We start from the raw sequence: 21,844 nt of genomic DNA, 5'->3' as shown, positions 1-21,844 counted from the left end.
AACATGCAATCACTTATGTTGCTATTTTAGTTAATCCTTGACTAATTAAATGAAAGAAAAAGATAATTAAGCAATCGCTTTTTTTAGCTTGCTAAAGTAGCTTGCATGTGCATCAATGCAAGTAAATGCAATGGAAAGAAGAATAGTACAATTTAGGTGCTTCTCCTTTATCTACTGCAAAGGTCCCTTTAGCCACTGCAATGTTTCCTTTACCTTAACCTTAGGCAGTTGGCACCCTAGCTTGTGGCCGCAATAACATTGCAACCACATCTCTTCTCATGTAGTTAATCGGTTAGCTTTTGCTTCTTTAGACAATAGGGAACAAATCTCCAATACACAAGGAAGGACGAAATGAGGAGGAGTCATCCCTCGTGTAAAGGTATCATCGTATAATTTGTCCCCCAATTATTTTTTAATTTGTTGGCTTCTCTTCGCGAATCATTACAAATATATAAGGAAAGAGTTGCAAATAATTTTGGAGTCTTTGATAACGATAAAATATTGTCATATATACTCGATCTTTAGCTACGAGACTAGTCCGATTTGGGGAGAAATTAATTACATATGTTTGTTGGAGGATGCAGAATTAATTATTTGGTCAAAGAGAAGTGCAATTATTCATAACACTTTGATTAGTGACTGAAACGTGTGTATCTTGAAGAAAGAAATGCATTTACAATGAACTTAGTCATAAATGGTGTATTCCATCATTTGCATGCGATGCAGAAAACATATCACACTATTAAATTAAATTGAAAATAAAATTTCATTCACGATGATTATACACTTTAAGTATGTGATACAATAAATATAATCAATATTCATACATTCTACTTATGTAACTATATCAAACACCCAGAGTATGTTGTATTATTGATTACTTGTATGATTGATCACATAATGTACAACTGTACTCGTTGCCGTTGGATTTATTTTGGCAAATACGTAATTCTGGTTACAATGTCTATTGTCTCCCCAGAAAACAGACTCCCAGTGCAAAGTATTGTGTGAATTAGTTTAAGATAATTTTCTATATGATTTCGTGAGAAATTTTCGAAAAACAATAATGTTTTTCTAAAAATAATAATCTTTTACCATTCACGTCGTTGTTTTACTTGTTCAGTCCCTATTTATTTTCAAGTTAATTTCTTTATGTCTTGACAGGAAAACTAGCCATTATTTTGTCAACTACATCAATTAATATACATGAGAATTTGCAAGTTATTAAAAAATATTTATTTCCAATATTAAATAAAAATAATAATAATAATCATAAATTGTCACTTTCTCCCCTTTGAGATTATTTGGTTTGATGAAAACTTCGGAAAGTATAAACAACACGGCCCACTGATTTTTCCGACTGCTATTGATATTGTATAAAAATTAAATAAATTACTTCTATGCCTTTTTATGCCGTAGCACGATATTGCAATGACATGAAAAACATTCAAACCCGCAATTAATTAAGCTAATAGATAATATAGTGAACTTGTATCGAAAAAATAATATATCAACAATAACAACAATAATTTAAAAATGAGACAATGGATGGGTTATGTGACTTAATATAATATGCAACGAATTAAGAGTTAACCAGTTTTAGATGAATCGGTAGATCATTCATGAATTCTAACCAGTGCAACGGCCTACAACCCTGCCCAAAACTCCTACAGCTCCCTTATTTGTCAATTTGTGATTTAAAAGTAAAAAAGAAAAATGAAGAAAAAAAAAGCACTAACACTAATGGATGAAGTTGTTTATGTAGATTAACACCGAAAAGTGAATGCATACTTTTTCATAAATAAATTCATCTATTAAAAAAGTCCCATCTTTAGTGGCCATCGCTGCCTGCGTGCAGTTCAGCTTTGACCGGAGACCAATTTCTTTTACCTTTTATCTTCTCTGGTGGAATTGGCTAGGAAGTATAAACAATTTTTAAAAAATAATTAAAAAAAAACCTAGTCAGGAAGAACCTGGTAATTGGAAATGTGGCAATTACAGTAATCCAATATATACACCAACCAACTAATATAGATTTATAACCAGATGCAACAAACAAATTACCCCGGGATACTCAACCCAACACCAAATATGCACATTTCTAAGCATGCACGTGCACACAACATGCACCAAAGACAACTGTCAGAAGAGAAATGAATTTCATAACTAGGAAAAAGTTGATGGCAGAAATCTCCATTTCGATTTTCATTGCCCACAGATACATTGGATGGTCACATGTTCACTGGAGGAGCTCCCTAAATTGGCAATCAAAGTACTGCCCAAGTGAGTAATAAATAAAATCGAAGGGTAGCAATGAGAATAAAAACACGTCCCTTAAACCATTTCAGCTATGTTGGCTATTTAATTATTAGAGTAACATTCCCAAAACAAGCAAATTGTCAAGACCAAATGCAAAGAAACATTTTCCTAAAAGCAATGCCAATATGCCATTTCATTTTAACCCTAACTGGTCAATGCAAAACCTCACCTTAAACAGAAGATCATACGCAATAAATTCCCAGGGCAATGATATGGACATTAAGCTGCATTTCAAAGGTATCAACTCATCAAAATTTGGGCTGGAGGCAGAGGCAGCTGCATAAGCATGCCTTGCTGCTACTGATGCAGCAGATGCTGCTTTGTGGACAATGACGCCAAGCCCAAACCCTTTCTTTGATATAACTGGCGAAAATGGGCCTGAATCCTGCTGGCTTTGATCTGGCATTGCAACATAGAGATTCCATTTCAGCCATCTTTATATCTACCTTTTAAATGATAAGATAGGAACACACACAAGCTTCACAGCATATTTGGCAAGACTAGTCAAACAAGAAACAACATTGCTATGAGACTTGGATCTTAGCTATCAAGTATTTAACCCTATACACTGTAGAAGCACTTGCTATCCTGATAGAATGACATTTAATACACAATCACATAACTTAAAGCAAACAGTAATATGTAAAAAATGTTTCAAGTGATGAATGTTTAGTAATACAGTATAATATCTTATTTTCAAGTCTTATAATACAGAAATCCAGGAAGGCAAAACAAATCACAGATGTCAATACAAATTTTGGAAACCCCACACATAAAAATGTTTCTTACCCGCAACACCAGAAACAGCTACTTCAACTTCCCCTCGGCCACCAGGACCTTTCATGTAAATCCTGTCTGTTTTGCCTGAAGAATGGCCCACGGATAAAAGGCTCCCAAATCGAGACCTACCAGCTGCAGTGAAGCAAGAGGGAGTAAATATATTGTAACTGGCTAGTGAGACAACAGATATATGGTATGTGGCACCCATTAGCTATGTACAATAAAGAGCTTGTGGAATTTCCCTATATACAGGCAATAAAGTGACGTAACATTTAAGAGAGAAAGTCTCTTTAAAAGAAGAAAAAACAAAGAAGGCTACTAAAAATTAATCCATTAATCTGCTTTACATATGAAAATGTCAACAAATAGAATTTGTGAAATATCATGTGGCTTGGCACTTTATTTCTAGCAAGGATGAATAAAATTTCCCAACCATAGTTAATGAGTTGTAAAAGGTTCATAGATTAATACCATTGACGTATCAAGTCAAGAAAAGGAATACATCCACATCCACATATCTTTGTAAATTAATTTGGTGATACATGATGTTAAATGTGCAAAAATACATCCCCAACCATTCAATCTGCAGAAAAGACTTTAAAAAACGTTGCTGCTACAAATATCAAGTGTAGGATACTGTTAAAAAATTACCATCATAAGCATCTCGGACCATCTGATAGCTGACAAATCCTGATAAAAGTGTAAGCTGCAAAATGGAGATACCAGAAAACATAGTTATCAGAATCTTACGATTCATGATTCAAATCCTACGGTTCGGCTGCCTACAGATACATATCTTAAGATGAATCTTAAAAGACTTTGTATCTTACGATACATGAATGAATCATGTGAATCTTACAATTCACAAGATTCAAGGACTCATTAAAAAATTGAAAAGTCATATAAGACTAAATTATTAAATGAAAAGAAATTGAAAGAACACTCCTGAACTTATCCTTTTTTATTACTCCACTACTTTATTTGTTGCTCACTCATTTAATGCATGTACTCTCTATTTAGCTATATAATTGCTTTGTTTCCATACAACTAACATAAAGGCTTCACAAACTCAGATAAACAAAACTCATGCTCCTAGAGTTATGTTTTTTTAGTTATTGATCATGAATATGTGCTTTAATAGGTTTTGGTTAGTTGCATATGCTATGTTTTATTATTGATCATGAACTTACGATTCGATTCATGATTTAGAAAATGAGCCTTCCGTTTCACGATTTGAATCCCAATTTAACTACCATGCCAGAAAATCAGAATGTTTAAAAGTTAGTTTTTTAACAAGTTCCACGTTAGTTTTGTTTGTTGACATACACATTTAAGAAGATACTTAGATGCATCAGACAGAGAATTTCGAAAATAATACTTGGATCATCCATAAAAACAGCATGATTACAGTGACTTTGTTGTAAAGTTTATACATCCTTTGAGTGCAGAAGGAACCAATTTCAGATAAAATTAAATTTTCACTTTACTTCTGTATTGATTGGTTAACAGAGAGCATCTCTGAAGAAGTCACACCATTAGGAACTAACATGGATTTCAGGTATGGTCTTATTCTATTGAATTTAGCTGCTCCTTCATAGTATGTCCTGTGAACAAATTGTTTATAAACAACAAAACTCCACCTGTTTTAAAACTGGAAGTTCCTCTTACCACTGAATTTGATTTTGTAAAAACCAGATACATATGAATGTAGTATGAATAGTTTCAGGTTTCAACTTATAATGTCCATGCTGTAATCAGCAAAATATAAAGACAATAATTCATATTTCAATTTCAAAGTACAAGCACTATCTTAGCCCTACCATGCACAAAAAGTGACAATTGTTTCAGCTGCATATTTCATTATTAAAGCACACAGAAATAATATACAGCCCATATTATGTAGCATATGCATAAAACAAAAAAACTATCAATAGAAAGATCTAATCAGATTATTAAAATTCTAAAAGAAAATCACTTTCAATATAGTAACTAAGAAGTAATCAAACCTTTGTATTCCTTTTCTTTGCAGAACTAGAATGGACTGGCAAAGAGGAGCTATCACTAGTACTACAATCATTGGCCACCTTTTCACTCGGAAATGCTGCCCCATCATGTGCGTTAAGAACTACACAATAGCAATGATCTTTTTCAGTCAAAACCTGCAGGGAAATAAAATCACCAAGACTTACTTTATGAAGAGATCACAACCATAATGATAAACTATTCAATGATATGTCTACTCCTGTATATGGGGCAAGTCAAGAACAATAAACCAGGAGCAAGCATTCAGAGAGAAAATAAATACAACATGGCATGTGAATTAGGAATTTAGCATTAAAATCAATAAAAAATTTCAGCTCTTAACTGAACAATGTAGGCATTAGCAATTAACAAGAGCAGCCACTAATCTGTAACTAGTATACATTTTTTTTAATGGAAGTGGAAGTTTCACATGTAAATGGAAAAGTGGAGAATCTCAAGGTAACCTTATTTTTTAACCCAAACCTTTTTTTTCAATATGAAACAAGCAAGGTAAAGCAGATCATATTTCAAGTATTATTAATGGGCATCTTAATTAATTAGAAAATGTGAACCACAAAGGACATGGAATAAGTATAAGCATTCCATACATGAAAATGTGGTTAAAAATGTAATAACTTACTAAAGTGGTATATTACCACAGCATCAAAAGTGGAGTCAAAATCATCAATTGCGAAACATATATCTGGATAAGCAGGAGTCGTTTCCACTTCCTATACACATGTCAATTACAGTGTAATTGTCAATAAAATTAAAAAGTATCTAAAAACAAGAGTATTTAATTATTTATTCTTTGTTCCTAAGGATATTAAGAAAAGATAGGTAAACTTGCCTTTTCAGAGTCCAATTGAAAATTTACACGACTTGGGGATGCATAAACAGTCTTCACAACCTGAGAAAGTACAATGGGCCACACTGCCAAATCAGAGGATAATTGGAGTTGACAAATCTGCCCTTTTCTGAACCTTAAATTGACATATATCACAAGATTTGTAAATTCATTTTACGTACGGATATTAAATAACACAAGGGGAGAGGAGAACAAATGAAAAAATTGAACATTATCTTTTACAAACAATACAAGTAGAGGAAGTGAGGATAATTCAAATGTGAGAAAGATTCATTATACTACGCTTACCTTATATATAGGGGATAAAGGTGTATCCTGCCCAGCAGGTGTATCCTGCCCAGCTCGATGGTTCAGAAGATCCTGGTGACTAGAGAAATAGATAGCACAAATCAAATTGCCTGATACATTATTGTGAGGAACAAATGAATAATAATACTAAATTCCAAGGGTATATGAACTTCATTCAAGGCCTTTCTTAGCCTTATTTTCTTCTTTAAAGTTGCAGAATTTGGAAATTTAATCTATTTACAACTAAAAATATGATGCACAACTAATGAAACTGAAATGAACTCTGGTATTTGCCATAAAGGAAATCTTGCTGATGAGAATTGGCCACGTAATGATACAATCAAACAACTCATCTATCTTGGTAACATTTAAGAAAGCAAGTTAGAAATCAATTCTCTGCAAACTCTGCAAAAATCAACTTAAGCATGCATATGACCATGATACTAATGACATAAATCCTAAATGCAACCTGAATGGTTGTGAAACCATCTAAAAGATTTGGCATGGGAAACACAAAGGTGGACATGAAATTAAGTAAAGAAAATAATCACCTGCAAATTGCAACAGTTACACTGAATGATGTATGAGCAATTAGATTCAAGTAAAATGAACGCCTCCAGTTCACATCTATAGAAGTTTCATCAACTAAGTTGCTCAACTGGTTGAGAAAAAGTGAACAAAGTTATTTGGCATCACAATGGATGGACTACCAAATCCTACGTGAAAAGAGTTATCCAATAAGCCACAAGGATTTTAGCAATTAAAAAATAGAATTGGTTCACGAGGTAAATAATGTCATGGCATATGATAAGTAAACACCCTTATGCTATCAATACTGGTCACAATCCTCGCATCATGAGCTGGCTTTTGGAGTTGATTTAGGCTCAAACCCAAATTATAAGAGGAACAAGTTTAAAAAATGACATTACATTAACATGCTGGTTTGTTATAAGCAATTTTGAAAGTGTTCAACAACTAAATATCCATGAATTCCATTGACACTCAAAGTCTCAAACACATATACCAAAATTTTTCACCTTTGATTGCATGATCAGGGGTAAAGGGTCAATCTGTAATAAACATTTTTTTTTAAATTTTTACATGTTTTTGCTCATCTTTGGAGATGTAAATGATTCAGACAGAAATATAATACTAGTATCATATGTATGAAGGACTAAGGACACAGGAAAACAATTTAGTATTTAGTGTGAAGAACATTGACAACAAGCACTAGATACGATTTGAACTTGAGCAGCACCCATATATTGTGTTCGCTCAGGTGTATAAGAGAGCTTAACTAGATTTTAAAGCTGAATTTACCTTAGGTGCCCACCTGCGTACAAAATAAGGATCAACGCTCTCTGTTTTATTGTTGGAACCAGAACCATGGGAACCCTGTAAGAAAACAAGACTTATAAAAGGATCAACAATATTGCTTCCAATCCAACTTCACAACCAAAGAAGATAGCTTAAAGATAGTAATTCTGAATCATTCTTAAGAACAAATCATCCGAACAAATTTCAAGTTAAGAAAGACATACCAATTTTCTGACAAAGAAAACAAGATCATCATCTTGGCGTCCCCTTGACTCCTTGCCACAGACAAAATACAAATCAAAGACATCGTGCCAAAACCTCATATCCATTTCGATATCAGAAGCATGTTGCTCCTCAACTACCGTTTTCCCTATTAAATTGGAATGCTTCTTCACCATGCTCAACAATTCATACCTTAGGAACGCAAATCAATTATAGAAAAGAAAGTCAGTAGAAAGAAGAATGCAATAAAGCCACAAAAAGAGAGAGAGGAGAAGAAGACGGAAAAACGTGATCACGAAATTGAATGTACCTTGAGGGGATTTCGCCTCCATCACCAAGCATCTCTTCTCAATTGCTTAATTGGTTATCAATGTTCCAAAAACTAAACCAGTCTAGGGTTTATGGCCAAGATTTGTACGCGATGACGATGAGCTTCTGAATTTCTACAGTGCGACGAGAAGAAGAGAGATTGGAGAAGTTGTTCGGTGCCTTGACACGATGCGGCATCAGAGAAGAAAAAACAGTATTCATAATTATTCACTTCAATAATGTGCGAATGTAACAACCATCAGTCGTTGTAGTATAGTGGTAAGTATTCCCGCCTGTCACGCGGGTGACCCGGGTTCGATCCCCGGCAACGGCGTTTAAATTTTCGATTATATTTTATTTTGTCTCCCTGTATTTTGTTTGGACATTACAAGCCCATAGAGAAGAGACTCAAGCCCAAATGGGAAAAAAAAATACTATCAACATTTTTTGACTTGGACCAATCTTTAAGATAACATTTGGGAGAAAAATAAAATCTTCCTTATTCCTTATTCTTTGTTAAACATGAGATGAGATTAATAAAATCCAAATATTGATCAGAAATATTTAATGTTCTAAATATTTTGTTTTGCGGTCATTAAATATTTAAAATGTTACTACGTGTATAAGCTTTTTTTTTTTTTCCGGCAAATGTTATTATATTTATAGGTGTATTGATTAAGGTATAAAAATTCCTAAAAAAGGAAGGTATAAAATAATTTCATATAACACTTAAGATGAGTCTCATATTTATCACAATGTTTTTTTTTTTATATAACAAAGATAAAAGTGTTGAACAAAAAATGACCACGAAGTAATATTGAACTAGGTTGTCATATCATATGTTTTGTTTTTACAATATTTTTCTATATATTCTCCAACATTCAGCACATGGCTTGGGAAGGGATGAGAAAAGGATGCATTAGACCGGATTACTGACTCTGACGGTCTGACCTATTCTTAAATTTTGATTTGGGCTAATTTGTTAGCCCCTAACCCATCCTAAACCCAAATAAATCTAATGATTTAGATGTTAAATTAGAATCGAGTCTATTTACGATGACTTGATTAACTCAAAATGTAACATAAGTCTTCACTTTTTATTAATATAATTGAGATTTCAAGAATAAAGTGTATTTTATCATTATATATGATATTATGTAACTTAAATGATACTCAGTAGTTATTTATAACCCCTAGAAAAAATAAATAATTTTGATATAAATCCACAAAAAAGGAAAAAAAAAGTTGATAAGTTAGAATTCAACACGAAATTAAACATGTTTAATACATAAAATTCTAAGAAATGTGTATAGATATTCCTACAGGGCAAACAAGCCAATTTTTCCTTAAAAAAATTAAATTAAACATATTTAATATATAAAATTCTAAGAAATGTATTTTATGCTAAAGTTTATGATCCAAGACTGAACACTTTAGCCTATGGCATGTTCACAACAGTTGTTGGTTTAGGGAAACAGACCTATAATTTGTCAAAGGGACGCTCCCACTGCAGAGAACCAACCCTGTTATACGATTACGAGGTACTAATCCAACACGCGTTGAATATTAATCACTTTAGGGCTTTAGGAACCCTAGAATATTACTGTAGAACATATATATACTAATATGACCAAAACATTTATATTAAGGAGCAGAGTCATAGAATATTATTCTTTAAACAATTATAAAAATGACAGATCGTTTTTAGTTTATTTTTAAAATTTTCCTAAAAATAACAAAAACATACTTATTATGTTCCCTATTTTTATGTAAATCTTATAAGGTAAAAATAAAATTAACATCTTACTAACTAGGTCCTTAGCATATTAGTTAAAAAATTAAAAGAAAAAATATTTATTATGAAATCATATAAAAACATAAAAGAAAATATGAGTAATATAATTTTACGCATTTTAATTTTAAATTTTTCTTTTAACTTCTTAATCAATATCCTAAAGATATTAGTTATCATTTGTCGTAAAATAATAAAAGATTACATTTTTATTATTGATTGTAAGAAATGAAAAAAAAAATCTTAAATTAAGCCACGAGACAAATCCTAATTGTGCCTTAGTTAGGGACAAAGAGGCATCGGTTTCTTGCATTAGGTAGAGATAGTTGTACTGTTGTAGTGATCACTGAAAGGAGGAAGGACAATGATTGAATGGTGGAAAAAGGATCGTACCTAATGTTTGTTGGTTTTGTCATTAAGGGTAATGTATTTTAAACTTTTTTTTATTGGATGTAAATTAATTGGGTTAAATGAAGAGACAATTAAAAAGAAAAAAAAAAGTGGGATGAAACGAAAAAGAAAACAAATATAAAAATTTGAAAGATATGTAATATGCAAACATGTAAAGTTTGCATTAGTTTCAACAATTTGCTTCCACAGTTGATAACATGTCAGAATCATTCATAATAGGTTCAATGCCATCTTCACATGTTGATCCCTTTAAGTGTTTTTGACTTTTGATACATTTTATGGTTAAACTATTATTTACATAAATATAATGTAAAATTTTCTAATTAATTTGAAACAAAAAAAATTTAATAGAAAGTTTGTTTCATGTCATCCTCTTTTATTTTAAAAAATATGAAAATGAAAATGAAAATGAATGTTCTCGTGTCTGTCTATTTTCTGATTATGCCAATATATATATTTCTAAGTATATTTTACTTCTAAGAAAGTTGTGTCCTCACGTTATAAGTAATTTCTATTCATATGAGTAAGAGATATTTATCTAATATTCCCATGGAAATTGAAATTATTGTCTATAATAACTGCATATTCCCACTGCAATCTTCTACCTTTCTCTTTCGCTTTTATTTTTAAAATTTCTTCAATTAAATAAACTTTAACTTTTATCTACTAAATATTAACTGAACATAGTTATGGGAATAACATTCTTAAAAATTTAAAATTGACGTTAGATGCACCTGATCCACGTTAATACCAATGCTACAAATGGTTGTTTCTCCCTCTTTTCTTATATTAAACGTGAAAATTCAATCATACGTGCATTGCCGATGTCAAAGCAAACACATACTATGTATCCGATCATGCACAGTGCAGTGCCTAGCGGGATATGTTTTTTTCTTTTCTCTTCTAATTGGATTAGCATATTTGAGAAAAACAATTATTTTTAAAATTCATTTTGAAGAGAATTTTTAAAATATATAATTGTTTTAATGTAAATAACTTTTCTATGTATATATTAACAATTTATGTTATAAGATAAGTGTAATAAAAACTAAAAATAAGTTTTTCTAAACAAGTAATTTTCTTCTGATTGTCCATAAATGTTTTTTTAGAATCTTAATTGAAATACAATGAAACATTAAATATAAACACTTCTTTTAATAGATATTTGAAACTTGATTTACTTCTGTGTGAATGACTAAGGTTATGTTTATAAACGTAAATTTGTGAATTTTTAAGTTTAAATACCTTTTTAATTCTTATAATTTAATGCTTATTTGTTTTTTGTAAATTTTTTTCAGTGCTTGTAAATTATGTTTTTTTTAATCTTTAAAACTTTACGTTTTCAATAATGGAAAAATACTATTTAAAATGTTTTAAGAACAAAAACAAAAAAACATAATTTGCAAACCTAAAATATAAAAAAATATAAGAACAAAAAAAAATTAATTTCAAAGACTAAAAAGATATTTAAATTGAATTTCAATACACAATTACAATTTTTAAACTCTCTCAGCTGAAATTCAAACGTGTACAAACTTCTAGTAAACTTAACTTCATTTGGTTTTTTAAACGCTTTCTTTTCTAAAATCATGAACGAGAATACGATTAAATTTCTAACACGCCTAAGTGAACAAGGATGATATAAGAAATTATTCAATTGCCCCTTTTTGAAATTAAAAAAGAAATTGAGAAAGAAAATTTAGACTTAGGAGACTGTCAGGTCATAATTCCAGGCTAATCAAGAATTTATAAAGATGGTTAATTAAAAATAACCTACCTACTAATTCAAACTCACTAATTAATTGTCTCAACAGCACCTTCCAAACGCGTCTACTATTTCTTGGATTCCTTGTAGCTGATGTTAAGTCATGGGACAAAGTTTTAAAAGTAAAAGAAACTTTGTCCACCGAAATAACACAATGATCACGACCCAAACGACAACATCATGTAATATGAAACAATCAAGTGACAGAGTGTGTGTACATGTTAATTTTTTAAAAGCAACTTTTGTCCACAGAACATGCTCAATCTACATTAGTAAATCAAATCTTCAGCAACTTGTTAATTTTAAATTAATTGCTACATATATCAAAAGCTACCAAACATGGTATCATTACCATTCCGATCCCAATAATCATGTCCCCAACTCAACTCTTACACGCTCATCTTCCTGCCCCGGCCATATCCCTCCCCCACATCATCACTTTAATTAGTTTCTTCCTTTAGCATTTTCTCTTTTTGATGGAAAAGAAATGAAAGTTCAGTTCAAACACAATGTAAACCAAAATATCTATATGTAAATATGTAATGAGTGTTCGAAATATGGTAAATTAATACCAGGCGACTTGCAGTTAAACAAATTGGTAACCAATTTTCAATAACGTTGAACCAACATAATCGCTCATTTTCATATGTTCAAATGGCTAGCTCAGTCAGTGGCTAAAAAGTGGAGTACAATCCGAATCCATGACTTGATTCAAATACGGGATTTATAATTTGATCATATTCAAGCTCACTGATCTTTTTAAATTATTCTTTGACACTTAAATCCACTGACCACTTAACACGATGGTGAATGGAAGTAGTTTCAAATTAAGAAACAATAAACAATTGCACAAAAGAGAAGATATAAAGTAAATTGGATGGTTAAGAGAGAAGAAAAAAAATTATGGATTAGATACCCTGCTGAAAAAATTTAATAAATATCATTTGTCCATAAAAAAATTGCACAAAAGAAAATTGAAAGTAGGGAAAATCAAGCTTAGTTTTATTTCATTACACATGAATCATTCTTGATTCTGTATATCAAATTTCTCAATTTCATCATTTTCGCTCTCCAAAACATAATTAAGCTGTGAAGCAACCCCATACAACAATATAATATATGATCACTTACCAAGAAAATTAAGAGAGACATTGATATGATTTAATTTGCTTAAGGTCTCATCAAAGGGTACATACGTACTTTTTTCACAATCTTCAGTAGTCGTCGACAAGAACAGCTTCATTCTTCTTCCCTTTACCCGTCCTTCTCCTGCTGGCGGTGCCTACAACGGCGACGACGCCATCGTGGCGGAGATTTCCGTCGTTGAGCATCAACGGCAAGTCATTGGCATCATCACCGTCTTCTTCGGTGGCGATGCGAATGCAAGAGCAACGGTTCAAGGAGGCAAAGAAAGCCGTTGTGACGCCGTTGATGAACCACATTGCCACCCCATCAAACTTGCCGCAAGCGGAGGAAGAGGCTTGGGTGGAGGAGACCCTGGACTCATCGGAATTTGGTGATCGGAGACTTAAGAAGCTGCCGCCGCCGCAGCTGGAACTGGAAGAGGTGGTAGTGGCAGCCATGGAAGTAGCTATGTTGGAAAGAACCACACCGAAAACCAAGGGAAGTGCTTAAGAAGCTTCAGCTTTCGTAACTAATGGACTCTACAAAATTTAATCAACAAATAAGAAATTAAATCTTATACAAACTATTTATAATTAAGTACTATTATTCTAAATGATGCAACAATGTCTAACATATGTTTATAGATACTTTTAAATTTACAACACATGTATTTTTAAAGTTAAAATAATCATCAGTTAATTTATTTATTTGGTGACATTGACTCTTAAATATAAGAGAATAAATATATATTTAAACTTTATATATACAACAAATTAAATATTTTTTAAATGAAAAATCTTCATAAATTTATTATATATACAAACTCTTTTAATAATTAACAGTATATACACTTACAATTTGTTTGTTTGGTGAAGAAAAAATTGAGGAGGAGGGAGATGGGGTGAGTTGATGAAAATTATTAGGTCTGTTTGGTGGAGAAGATTTATAATAGAAATAATTTGTTATAAATGAATGTGTATTGTATAATTATTTTAACCTACCAGTATTTTAAAGTGTACAATATATAGATAAATTTCATATTTTATTAACATTTTAAGAATAAGAAAATTTTTTAATTATTTTTTTTTGCTTTGTTATAATTTAAAATATAAAAAAATTATATGAATAGTATTAGATAATGAAAAATAAAAAGTTGTGTACTCTAGTTCTCTCAAAAAAAAATTTAAAGAGAAGATTATTTTCTGACAAAAAAAGAAGATTATTAATTATAATAATTTTAATTAATTATAATGACCTTTTATCCTAAAGCTACATTTGTTATTTACGTACGTAGCACGCGCCCCCATATACTATTATACAGTTTATATTCAATAATCAACGACAGTCGAATGAAAACTATCTGTACTCTAGTTGCGTTGCATCTGCCATAAAATACACGCTAGAGACAGCTATTTTTTAAACCATTTCTTAAATTTGATCATAAGTTACGTTGACAAGTAATGCTCAATAATAACATCTTCGTGTACGATTTATTGATGCATGAGTTGCATATTGGACATTACATTCTAAGATTACTTATCTCTAGATTAAGATTTAGATTTTTGTTTGATTATATATCTCTCTCTCACATGCAACATGAGTTGCACATTGGACATTACATTCTAAGATTACTTATGATGCGTATATAACAAAATGGGGGTGGGGAGGAACTCTCTTTTCTTCCAGATTCATGTTTGCTAATTTGCCATTCCTTGGGAAATGGTTCATGTTATTTAATGTTTCGATTATTATTATTATTGTTATTATTATTTTAAAAAAGGGTTATCTAGCTTATCTAAATAAAAATTGGGTTACATAATTTTATCACATTCAATCGGTGTAATTTTCTTATATACTTTAAATAAGACGATCCTTTTTAAAATAAAAATATGTGAAACGCTTCAATACATCAATACCTTACATAAATCATACCAATTATTTTATCTCTTAACCAATGATTATGGTGAAGAGGCCATGCTTAACATAACAATAACAGTTTTGAAGAAGAAAAAAAAGCAGTTAACAGATGCAACTTATAACATAGTATTTGATAAGAATTATTTAAAAACTATTTATTTTTAAAAAATCTTAAACTTAATAAAAAATAATTAAATCAAACGCACAAAAATATACTTTTATATATTTTGTGAATAAAATTGTTGATAGAGAATTGGCTGCATACAAATAATATATTACAATAGTCTTGTATATCATTGTTGGTGTGCATAAATCATAATTTGAAAACGTAAACATGAACGTAACGTGAAAGGAAGAATGAAATGATATGTGGAACCGTGGAAGTAGTGCATCTAATCATGGATTACCCCACTGCTCACTAGGTCTACCCACTAAATAATAGTTATTTACCACATCGTTACATTTTCTAACCCATCACCTACTCCGTAAAATGAAGTCAAATGCGTGTTTTTGAAGTCCACGCTCAATTAAACGTAAAAAAAAAGGGCATTTTTTTTAACTAAAGATATCCAGAATTTTTTATTTGACATTAAACTAATCATTTCCTATTGAATTAATTTATTTTAAAATAAAGTGGTATCTTTAATTGTAATTCTATGTTCAAGCTGGAGAATCTTGAATTAGAGATGTCACTCAAATATTAAATTACTTATGCCAACAATTTCTGATAAAAAAAAAAAGGTTCACTTTGAAATGAAAGATTGCAAATCCAGATTTGGAAAGTAACTATTGAAATTGGACATGACCTAACCTTTCAAAAGGAAGTTAATCTATGTTTATCCGAGATATGTTGGACTATTTATTCATGGATTAACGCATTCATAAATTACTTAGGACAACTTTTCAATATTAATTACATTAATTATAATGTCCCAAAAAAATACTAATTATAAAGATTATTAATTTAATTATAATATTTGACTACTCGATGTAATTACAGCTAGGATTTTGTTTTGGATGGCTAGTGCCCAGTGATGGATTAAGACACTCATGTAATGTCTAATGATAAGTCTCCACTCTTACTTAATGTCATTATAAACATTTTGTCTGTTACATGTAATATAACCATTATTAAAAGTGTTCACCCAAAAAAATTAATAAGGATCATTAAAATTGGCATTTCACAGAGGAAGAAGAGATGAAATCTTTGAACAAAAATCAGACTTCACACAATGTTTGGATATGTTAAATTGTTAGGTAGAGAAATGGGAAGAAGTAATTTATGAAGGGTCTGCAAACTTTCACATGGTTGTTTAGATAGAAATGAAAAGAAAAAATGCAAAAATTTGTGGACTTCACAAGAAGCTCTTTTCTTTATCTATAGACTTGAATACCAGTGAATTTGAGGAAAAACAAGTTGGGTCCCACATTAAGAAATAATAATATGCGAGCTATGTGTTTTTTTATTGTATTATAAGACATTTTAAAAATGGTAAAATGTATGTTGTTATTATTTCTCATTTCTTTCCTTCCATTTTTTTTACATAACCAAACAATTAATTAAAAACAAATCTCTTATTTTAGTTTCTTCGTAATTCTATTTATTCAAACAACATCATATTTTTTACTTAACATTCATTTCTATTTTTTCTCTCTCTTTTCCTTTCCTTTCAATTCTGTTCCTATCAATTTCAACTCTTATCCAAAGAATGTTTAAAAGTTAGTGCAAACAACAAATGGAGAAAAAATGGTGGGTGACAAATAGATCTTCAAAAGAAAGGAATACATTTCAAAATCTAAACCTCCGTGTTATAAAGCTTGATTTACGACAAAGAGGTATTCACTTAAAGAGAATGAGTGAATTTCAATGAAATATTTCACCATTTGTGAGACATGAGCAAATGAATGTAAAAACAGCCATTTTAGATGGTGAGTTTGAGGATAAAATATTCATAAAATAGTTAGAAGGGTCAAAAGTCAATGTAAACAAAATTAAGTTTACCTTCTTAAAAAATCTTTGTATGATCTCAAATAAGTGAATGACCATTATGCCAATGGTACAAGCATTTCGACAAATTTATCCTTAATCTCAAGTACAAGAGACAACTTCAGCGACTATGTTTATTATAAGTTGAATTGTAATGACTACATTTGCCTCCTCTTATATATTGATGACATAATGATAACATGGCAAAAATTCAAGGACTTAAGAAGCAAATAACTAAATTTGAGATAAAGGGTTTGAGTCCAACCAAGAGGATTCTTGGTTTGGAAATAAGATACTAGAAATCTTATATTACCATCAGTCAGAAGGGTTATTTTGAGAAAATCTTGAACAAATTCAATATGAAAGGCAAAACCAATGGGCATTTCTATTGCATCCCACTTGAAGACAATCCTAAAACCAATCAAGAAGAAAATGAGCTGGAAAATGTGCCTTAACCAAGTGCGGATAGCCTAATGTATGTGATGGTGTGAAGTCGTCCTAACATAGCCTATGTCATCGCTAGTTGTGGCACATTCTTTTGTAAAGGAATTTTTGTAACTCTTTTGTATGTTGTATTGTAAAGTATTATAAAGCGGATGAGTGAACTGCAAAAAACAAATATTAGACTTCACTGAGAATTACAATGCAAGAGGATCTGCAGAAGACGTTTTTTAGGAGCTCAAGTGTAATTAGGATTGAGAGAAATTGTGTAGAAACTTAAAGAGTTGAGACAAAGAAATCTTTCTTAGGCATATGTTCTTTTTTTCATCATTAATCAACATAATGCATACTTGTATGGAATGTTGTTCCTTTGATCATTGTTTACTTTTGAATATTGTTTTTTTTTTATTTTTTATTTCTTGGAGGTGGATTGTTGTAAACACCATTTCTCTTTTTTCTTGCAGAAAAGAAGTAAAGGATGTTATTCAAGCACTTCCTCTAGTAACGAAAAAAAAATTATTTAGAGTCTGTTTAAATAAATTTATCCAGAAACACTTCTGTCATACGAAAAAAAATAATTTTTTTCGTAAGCAAAATTTAGTTTTTGCATAAGTTAAAAAAATAATATTTTGGAGAAGTTGTGTGAAAATTTTTACTAATTAATTCTTGTATAAGTTAATTTTAACTTATAGAAAGCTCTTTTTTTTTTCTTATTTTATTTTGTTGGAAATGCTTATTGAGAAACTTATTCTCTCAAAAATCATAGAAATCCAATAGACCGACAAATGAAGATTAGGGACAAACTGTTGCAAAAATTGTCTAATTGATGGAAATCTTAGGTTCAATTTTGCAAATGCCATTCACTGTAACTCCATTATTATGGCCACAAAGTTTGCCTACGTATATACTACTTGGAGGAAACATTGTGATTTTGTATTCAACTTGTGTTCAATTTCCGAAAAAATCATATATTAAAAGTCAATTGTGATATGGATTAAAGAATAACTAATATGATTAATAATGGATTTATGATTACAATGACACATTTGATCATCATATGAAGCAGAGTTTATCCTAAAAGTCTAGCGTATCTAGTGGATGAATTGACTATTACTAAATTTTGTAATGGACATTATGTTATAAGTTTATGTAAAAAAAAATGTTAGATCGAAAGAGATAAATAGTTAAAAATATACATATAATGATAATCTAAGATGGTTGAGAGAATTTTTTTGACTAATTACCAAAGAGTGTATGAAATGTAATTTATTTTTGTTTACAAGGAATCGAACTTAATATACTATATTTTTTTAACAATTCATGCTTAGGATTTAACCAATTGAGTTACATTCCTTCATATGAAATATACATTTAAAAGAAATAAGAAAAAGATATTGAGAAAAATCTAATTAAAAAAATAACCTTACTTTTTAAATTATATATTTTAATTCATAATATAAGTAGATAATTTTCAAATTAATACTAACTATTAAAAATATTGTCTATTTATTAGGCCATGCTAAGATGTTACCACTGGCCAGTTGGCCAGTTACTATATATATACAAGAATGTTTGATTTTATGGGCACGTGTTAATCTTATATTAATTCTTTTCATAAAATATTAAATGATATTATTTAAATTTAAAATGTCTCCATAAAATAATAAATGACATTATATGTATAATTATTATAAATAATTAATAATTGATTTAATAAAATTGATAATTATAGAAAGATATAATTTTTTTTTGGTACACATCCGAAAGATATATAATACATAATATAAACTGAAATAATTATATATTTCTGAGACTAATTCCGATTGAAATTCTCAATTTTTTTATTATGAAATTGAAATTATAAATTTGAAAACATAATCATTGTCAATTCTTACTGTTTTAACATCAAATCAAATACAGTCTGAATTTGGAAATTTAATATTTTAATAAAAAAATGTAATATTTCAAATTCATTCTTTCTCCATCATTTTATGTGCCTCCTTGCCTCTTTCTGCTCTGCGAACTTTTTTTCTCACTTTGTTTTGCCTGTTTCATCTTATATTTATCTCTCTCTGTATTATTGTATAGCCGTATTATATCTATATTTTGTTTTTGTTTTAGGGGTGTAGGAGAGTGTGTTGTTATACATTCATTAAGTAACGATTTCATTCTTTTCCATTTTGTTTGTGATCTTCTTCAAAAAAAAATTACAGATTCTCTTTTACAATAATTTTAAAACCGATATCTTCTCTTTTGTTGGTGGTGATTTTTCTGAAAGTTGTGGGCTTTATGTAATAGGGTGTGTACGAAGCACAATTAGTGGTTGTGATAATTTGACAATGTTGTTCTTTCTCTATTTTCTTATTCCTCTTATTCTTCTTTTACTTTTTATTTATTATTTTATGTTATGTTTCAAAAATGTTGAGGAACTGATATCTCCTTTTTTTTATTTTTCTTTCTCTGGTTTCTTTTTCCTTCCTCTTATTTTGGTTCATTAGATATGTATTTTTAATTATTAGAAATTAAGATGACCTTTTGAAGTTGTACTAGATTAAAGTATGAATAAACTATGCAATATTTGTTTATCAAATTGTATGTACTTATCGAAGAGATAACTACTTTTTAGTTTTACTTTTTTTTTGAAACAGTATAACATAATATTTTGCCATATTTTGATTTTTTTTTATTTAAAATTTATCAGGTTATGAGATCGAGCTCTTTTGTGATAAAAAAATATAGGTGATACAAAATAAATATGATGATTTGACCCCACTTTTTGCAAATGGTGAAAAATAACATGTTCATGTTAAGTTCATCTCTTTCTGCTATATTGCATATACAGGTTACTTTGTCTTTTATTGTAGGTGTTTTACACAACAATTTATTGAATAACTATTTGATGTCTATTTCTAAAGAGTTACATGTTAGAATAATGTTAATATATGAAAATTTAAGTTTAAATTTTCATTTTATTGTGATGTCCTTTTTAATTGAAAATAGTTGATTTCTAATATAACTTCTCTTTTTTAATCGAATATTTTTTTTCTTTTATATTTCATTTTCAAAATTAGCAAGTATATATAAGATTGTTGAATTTTGATTTCCATTTTAAAAATGTATCTTTTAAATATATTATTTTAAAAATATATTTAAATATTTAATAACATGTCTATAACATATATTTATTAAAATTTAAACTTATTAATTAATAATATATTAAAAATTTAAAATAATATAAAAAATTACATCTTTAAATAATGTGAATTTAATATCCTTAGGCGATACAGGACTAGTTAGATACGTTAGGATACAAATGGTGCCATACTTGATATATTTTCGTTACTGCATATAACGTGTCATAATTTGATTCGTGGCTATTAACTAAAGTCCATACTTGATATATTTTCGTTACTGCATATAACGTGTCATAATTTGATTCGTGGCTATTAACTAAAGTCCACAAATTGAGAGACACATACTTTTAGGTGTAGACGAATCTGTGTTGTGGTGTTTATGATAGAGATAAACTTCTTTTTTTAAGAGGAAACCAATAAACTTATTCCATCTTACTTTGTCTATATGAAAAAGGTTCTCTCCTCTTAGTTTTCCACTCCCCCACATACAAATAAACACAATCTGAGTGACCAAAACTGATCTAAAAAATAGTTGAGGCAGTATCTCTAAACCTCCCAACTTCTTCGCCTTGTATCTTCTCATTTGCTTCGGCTTAATTAACCTATGCCTCTCGTCCTAGCGTTGAATTCGATGCAATCTTTTCACCGCATAGGGTACGTATTTTTCTCAATCTTGATTTGCCTCCGCAACCTAAAACATGAAATTATGTATGTGTAGAAATTCTTCATAGACCTCACAAGAATTGCTGTTTCGTTGAAGGATGTTTCGGCATACAAAACAGCCTTGTCAAATTCTTCCTACATGAGCTATAAATGCTGTTATGAAACCAAAGGTTCGATTACAATAATGTGGATCTAGATTCTCAATATTCATATTGACAATTGAACCTTTGTCAAATTCAGAGACATCTCGCATGATCGCATCGCATCCACTGATAAGCCCTCTATGATTGGTGCCTTATAAGTAAATAATCATTTTTGTCTCATCTAATCCAAATAGGAGTAATTTCCCGATTATTTTTCGAGCCTTGCGCCATAAGAGTATCTGAAATAGACGGCCACTATCGCCCTCAAATCATAGGATAGAAGTAGAACTCCTTTGTTTTTTACTTATCAAATGAGTATATTGTAAAATGAAATTGAATCA

General features: G+C 30.0%; 2 protein-coding genes, 1 long non-coding RNA gene and 1 other non-coding gene across 5 annotated transcripts; 2 read left to right on the top strand and 2 right to left on the bottom strand.

Moving 5' to 3' along the window:
- Positions 1-1,959: 1,959 nt before the first annotated feature.
- Positions 1,960-8,339, bottom strand: LOC100796388 (uncharacterized protein KIAA0930 homolog). 2 transcript variants are annotated; one of them, XM_006578001.4, is made up of 12 exons: positions 8,127-8,338; positions 7,819-8,008; positions 7,598-7,672; positions 6,829-6,935; positions 6,278-6,356; positions 5,972-6,031; positions 5,778-5,852; positions 5,106-5,258; positions 3,751-3,805; positions 3,109-3,231; positions 2,489-2,718; positions 1,960-2,255 (listed from the first exon to the last, which is right to left on the bottom strand). In XM_006578001.4, exons 1-12 carry the CDS (start codon positions 8,156-8,158, stop codon positions 2,232-2,234), a joined length of 1,203 nt encoding a protein of 400 aa, XP_006578064.1. In that variant the 5' UTR covers positions 8,159-8,338; the 3' UTR covers positions 1,960-2,231. The 2 variants fall into 2 exon arrangements, with proteins under 2 accessions (XP_006578064.1, XP_014629956.1); XM_014774470.3 differs by lacking the exon at positions 6,829-6,935 and having other exon boundaries at positions 7,611-7,672; positions 8,127-8,339.
- Positions 8,340-8,387: 48 nt separating this feature from the next.
- On the top strand, positions 8,388-8,459 carry TRNAD-GUC (transfer RNA aspartic acid (anticodon GUC)). Its single transcript has one exon. It is a non-coding gene; the product is annotated as a tRNA-Asp (tRNA).
- Positions 8,460-13,074: 4,615 nt separating this feature from the next.
- On the bottom strand, positions 13,075-13,782 carry LOC100797991 (uncharacterized). The gene has a single exon (XM_003523985.4). The coding sequence runs from the start codon at positions 13,674-13,676 to the stop codon at positions 13,308-13,310; it is 369 nt and encodes a 122-aa protein (XP_003524033.1). The 5' UTR covers positions 13,677-13,782; the 3' UTR covers positions 13,075-13,307.
- A 7,175-nt stretch (positions 13,783-20,957) lies between these two features.
- LOC106798609 (uncharacterized) lies at positions 20,958-21,844 on the top strand. The gene is made up of 2 exons (XR_001388122.3): positions 20,958-21,351; positions 21,458-21,844. It is a non-coding gene; the product is annotated as an uncharacterized lncRNA (long non-coding RNA).

The sequence above is a fragment of the Glycine max genome, chromosome 4 (genome assembly GCF_000004515.6).
Source record: "Glycine max cultivar Williams 82 chromosome 4, Glycine_max_v4.0, whole genome shotgun sequence".
Taxonomy (NCBI): Eukaryota; Viridiplantae; Streptophyta; class Magnoliopsida; order Fabales; family Fabaceae; genus Glycine; species Glycine max.
This window is presented reverse-complemented; position numbering and strand designations above follow the sequence as displayed.

Bases quoted from the DNA above. Each gene is read 5' to 3' on its own strand.
- LOC100796388 (XM_006578001.4), bottom strand. From the start codon at position 8,158: ATGCTTGGTGATGGAGGCGAAATCCCCTCAAG. The intron at 3,806-5,105 runs GTTTGATTACTT...TCCATTTTGCAG, and splicing joins CAAAGAAAAGGAATACAAAG to CTTACACTTTTATCAGGATT. The intron at 3,232-3,750 runs GTAATTTTTTAA...GCTTCACTGCAG, and splicing joins GGTCCGAGATGCTTATGATG to CTGGTAGGTCTCGATTTGGG.
- LOC100797991 (XM_003523985.4), bottom strand. From the start codon at position 13,676: ATGGCTGCCACTACCACCTCTTCCAGTTCCAGCTGCGGCGGCGGCAGC.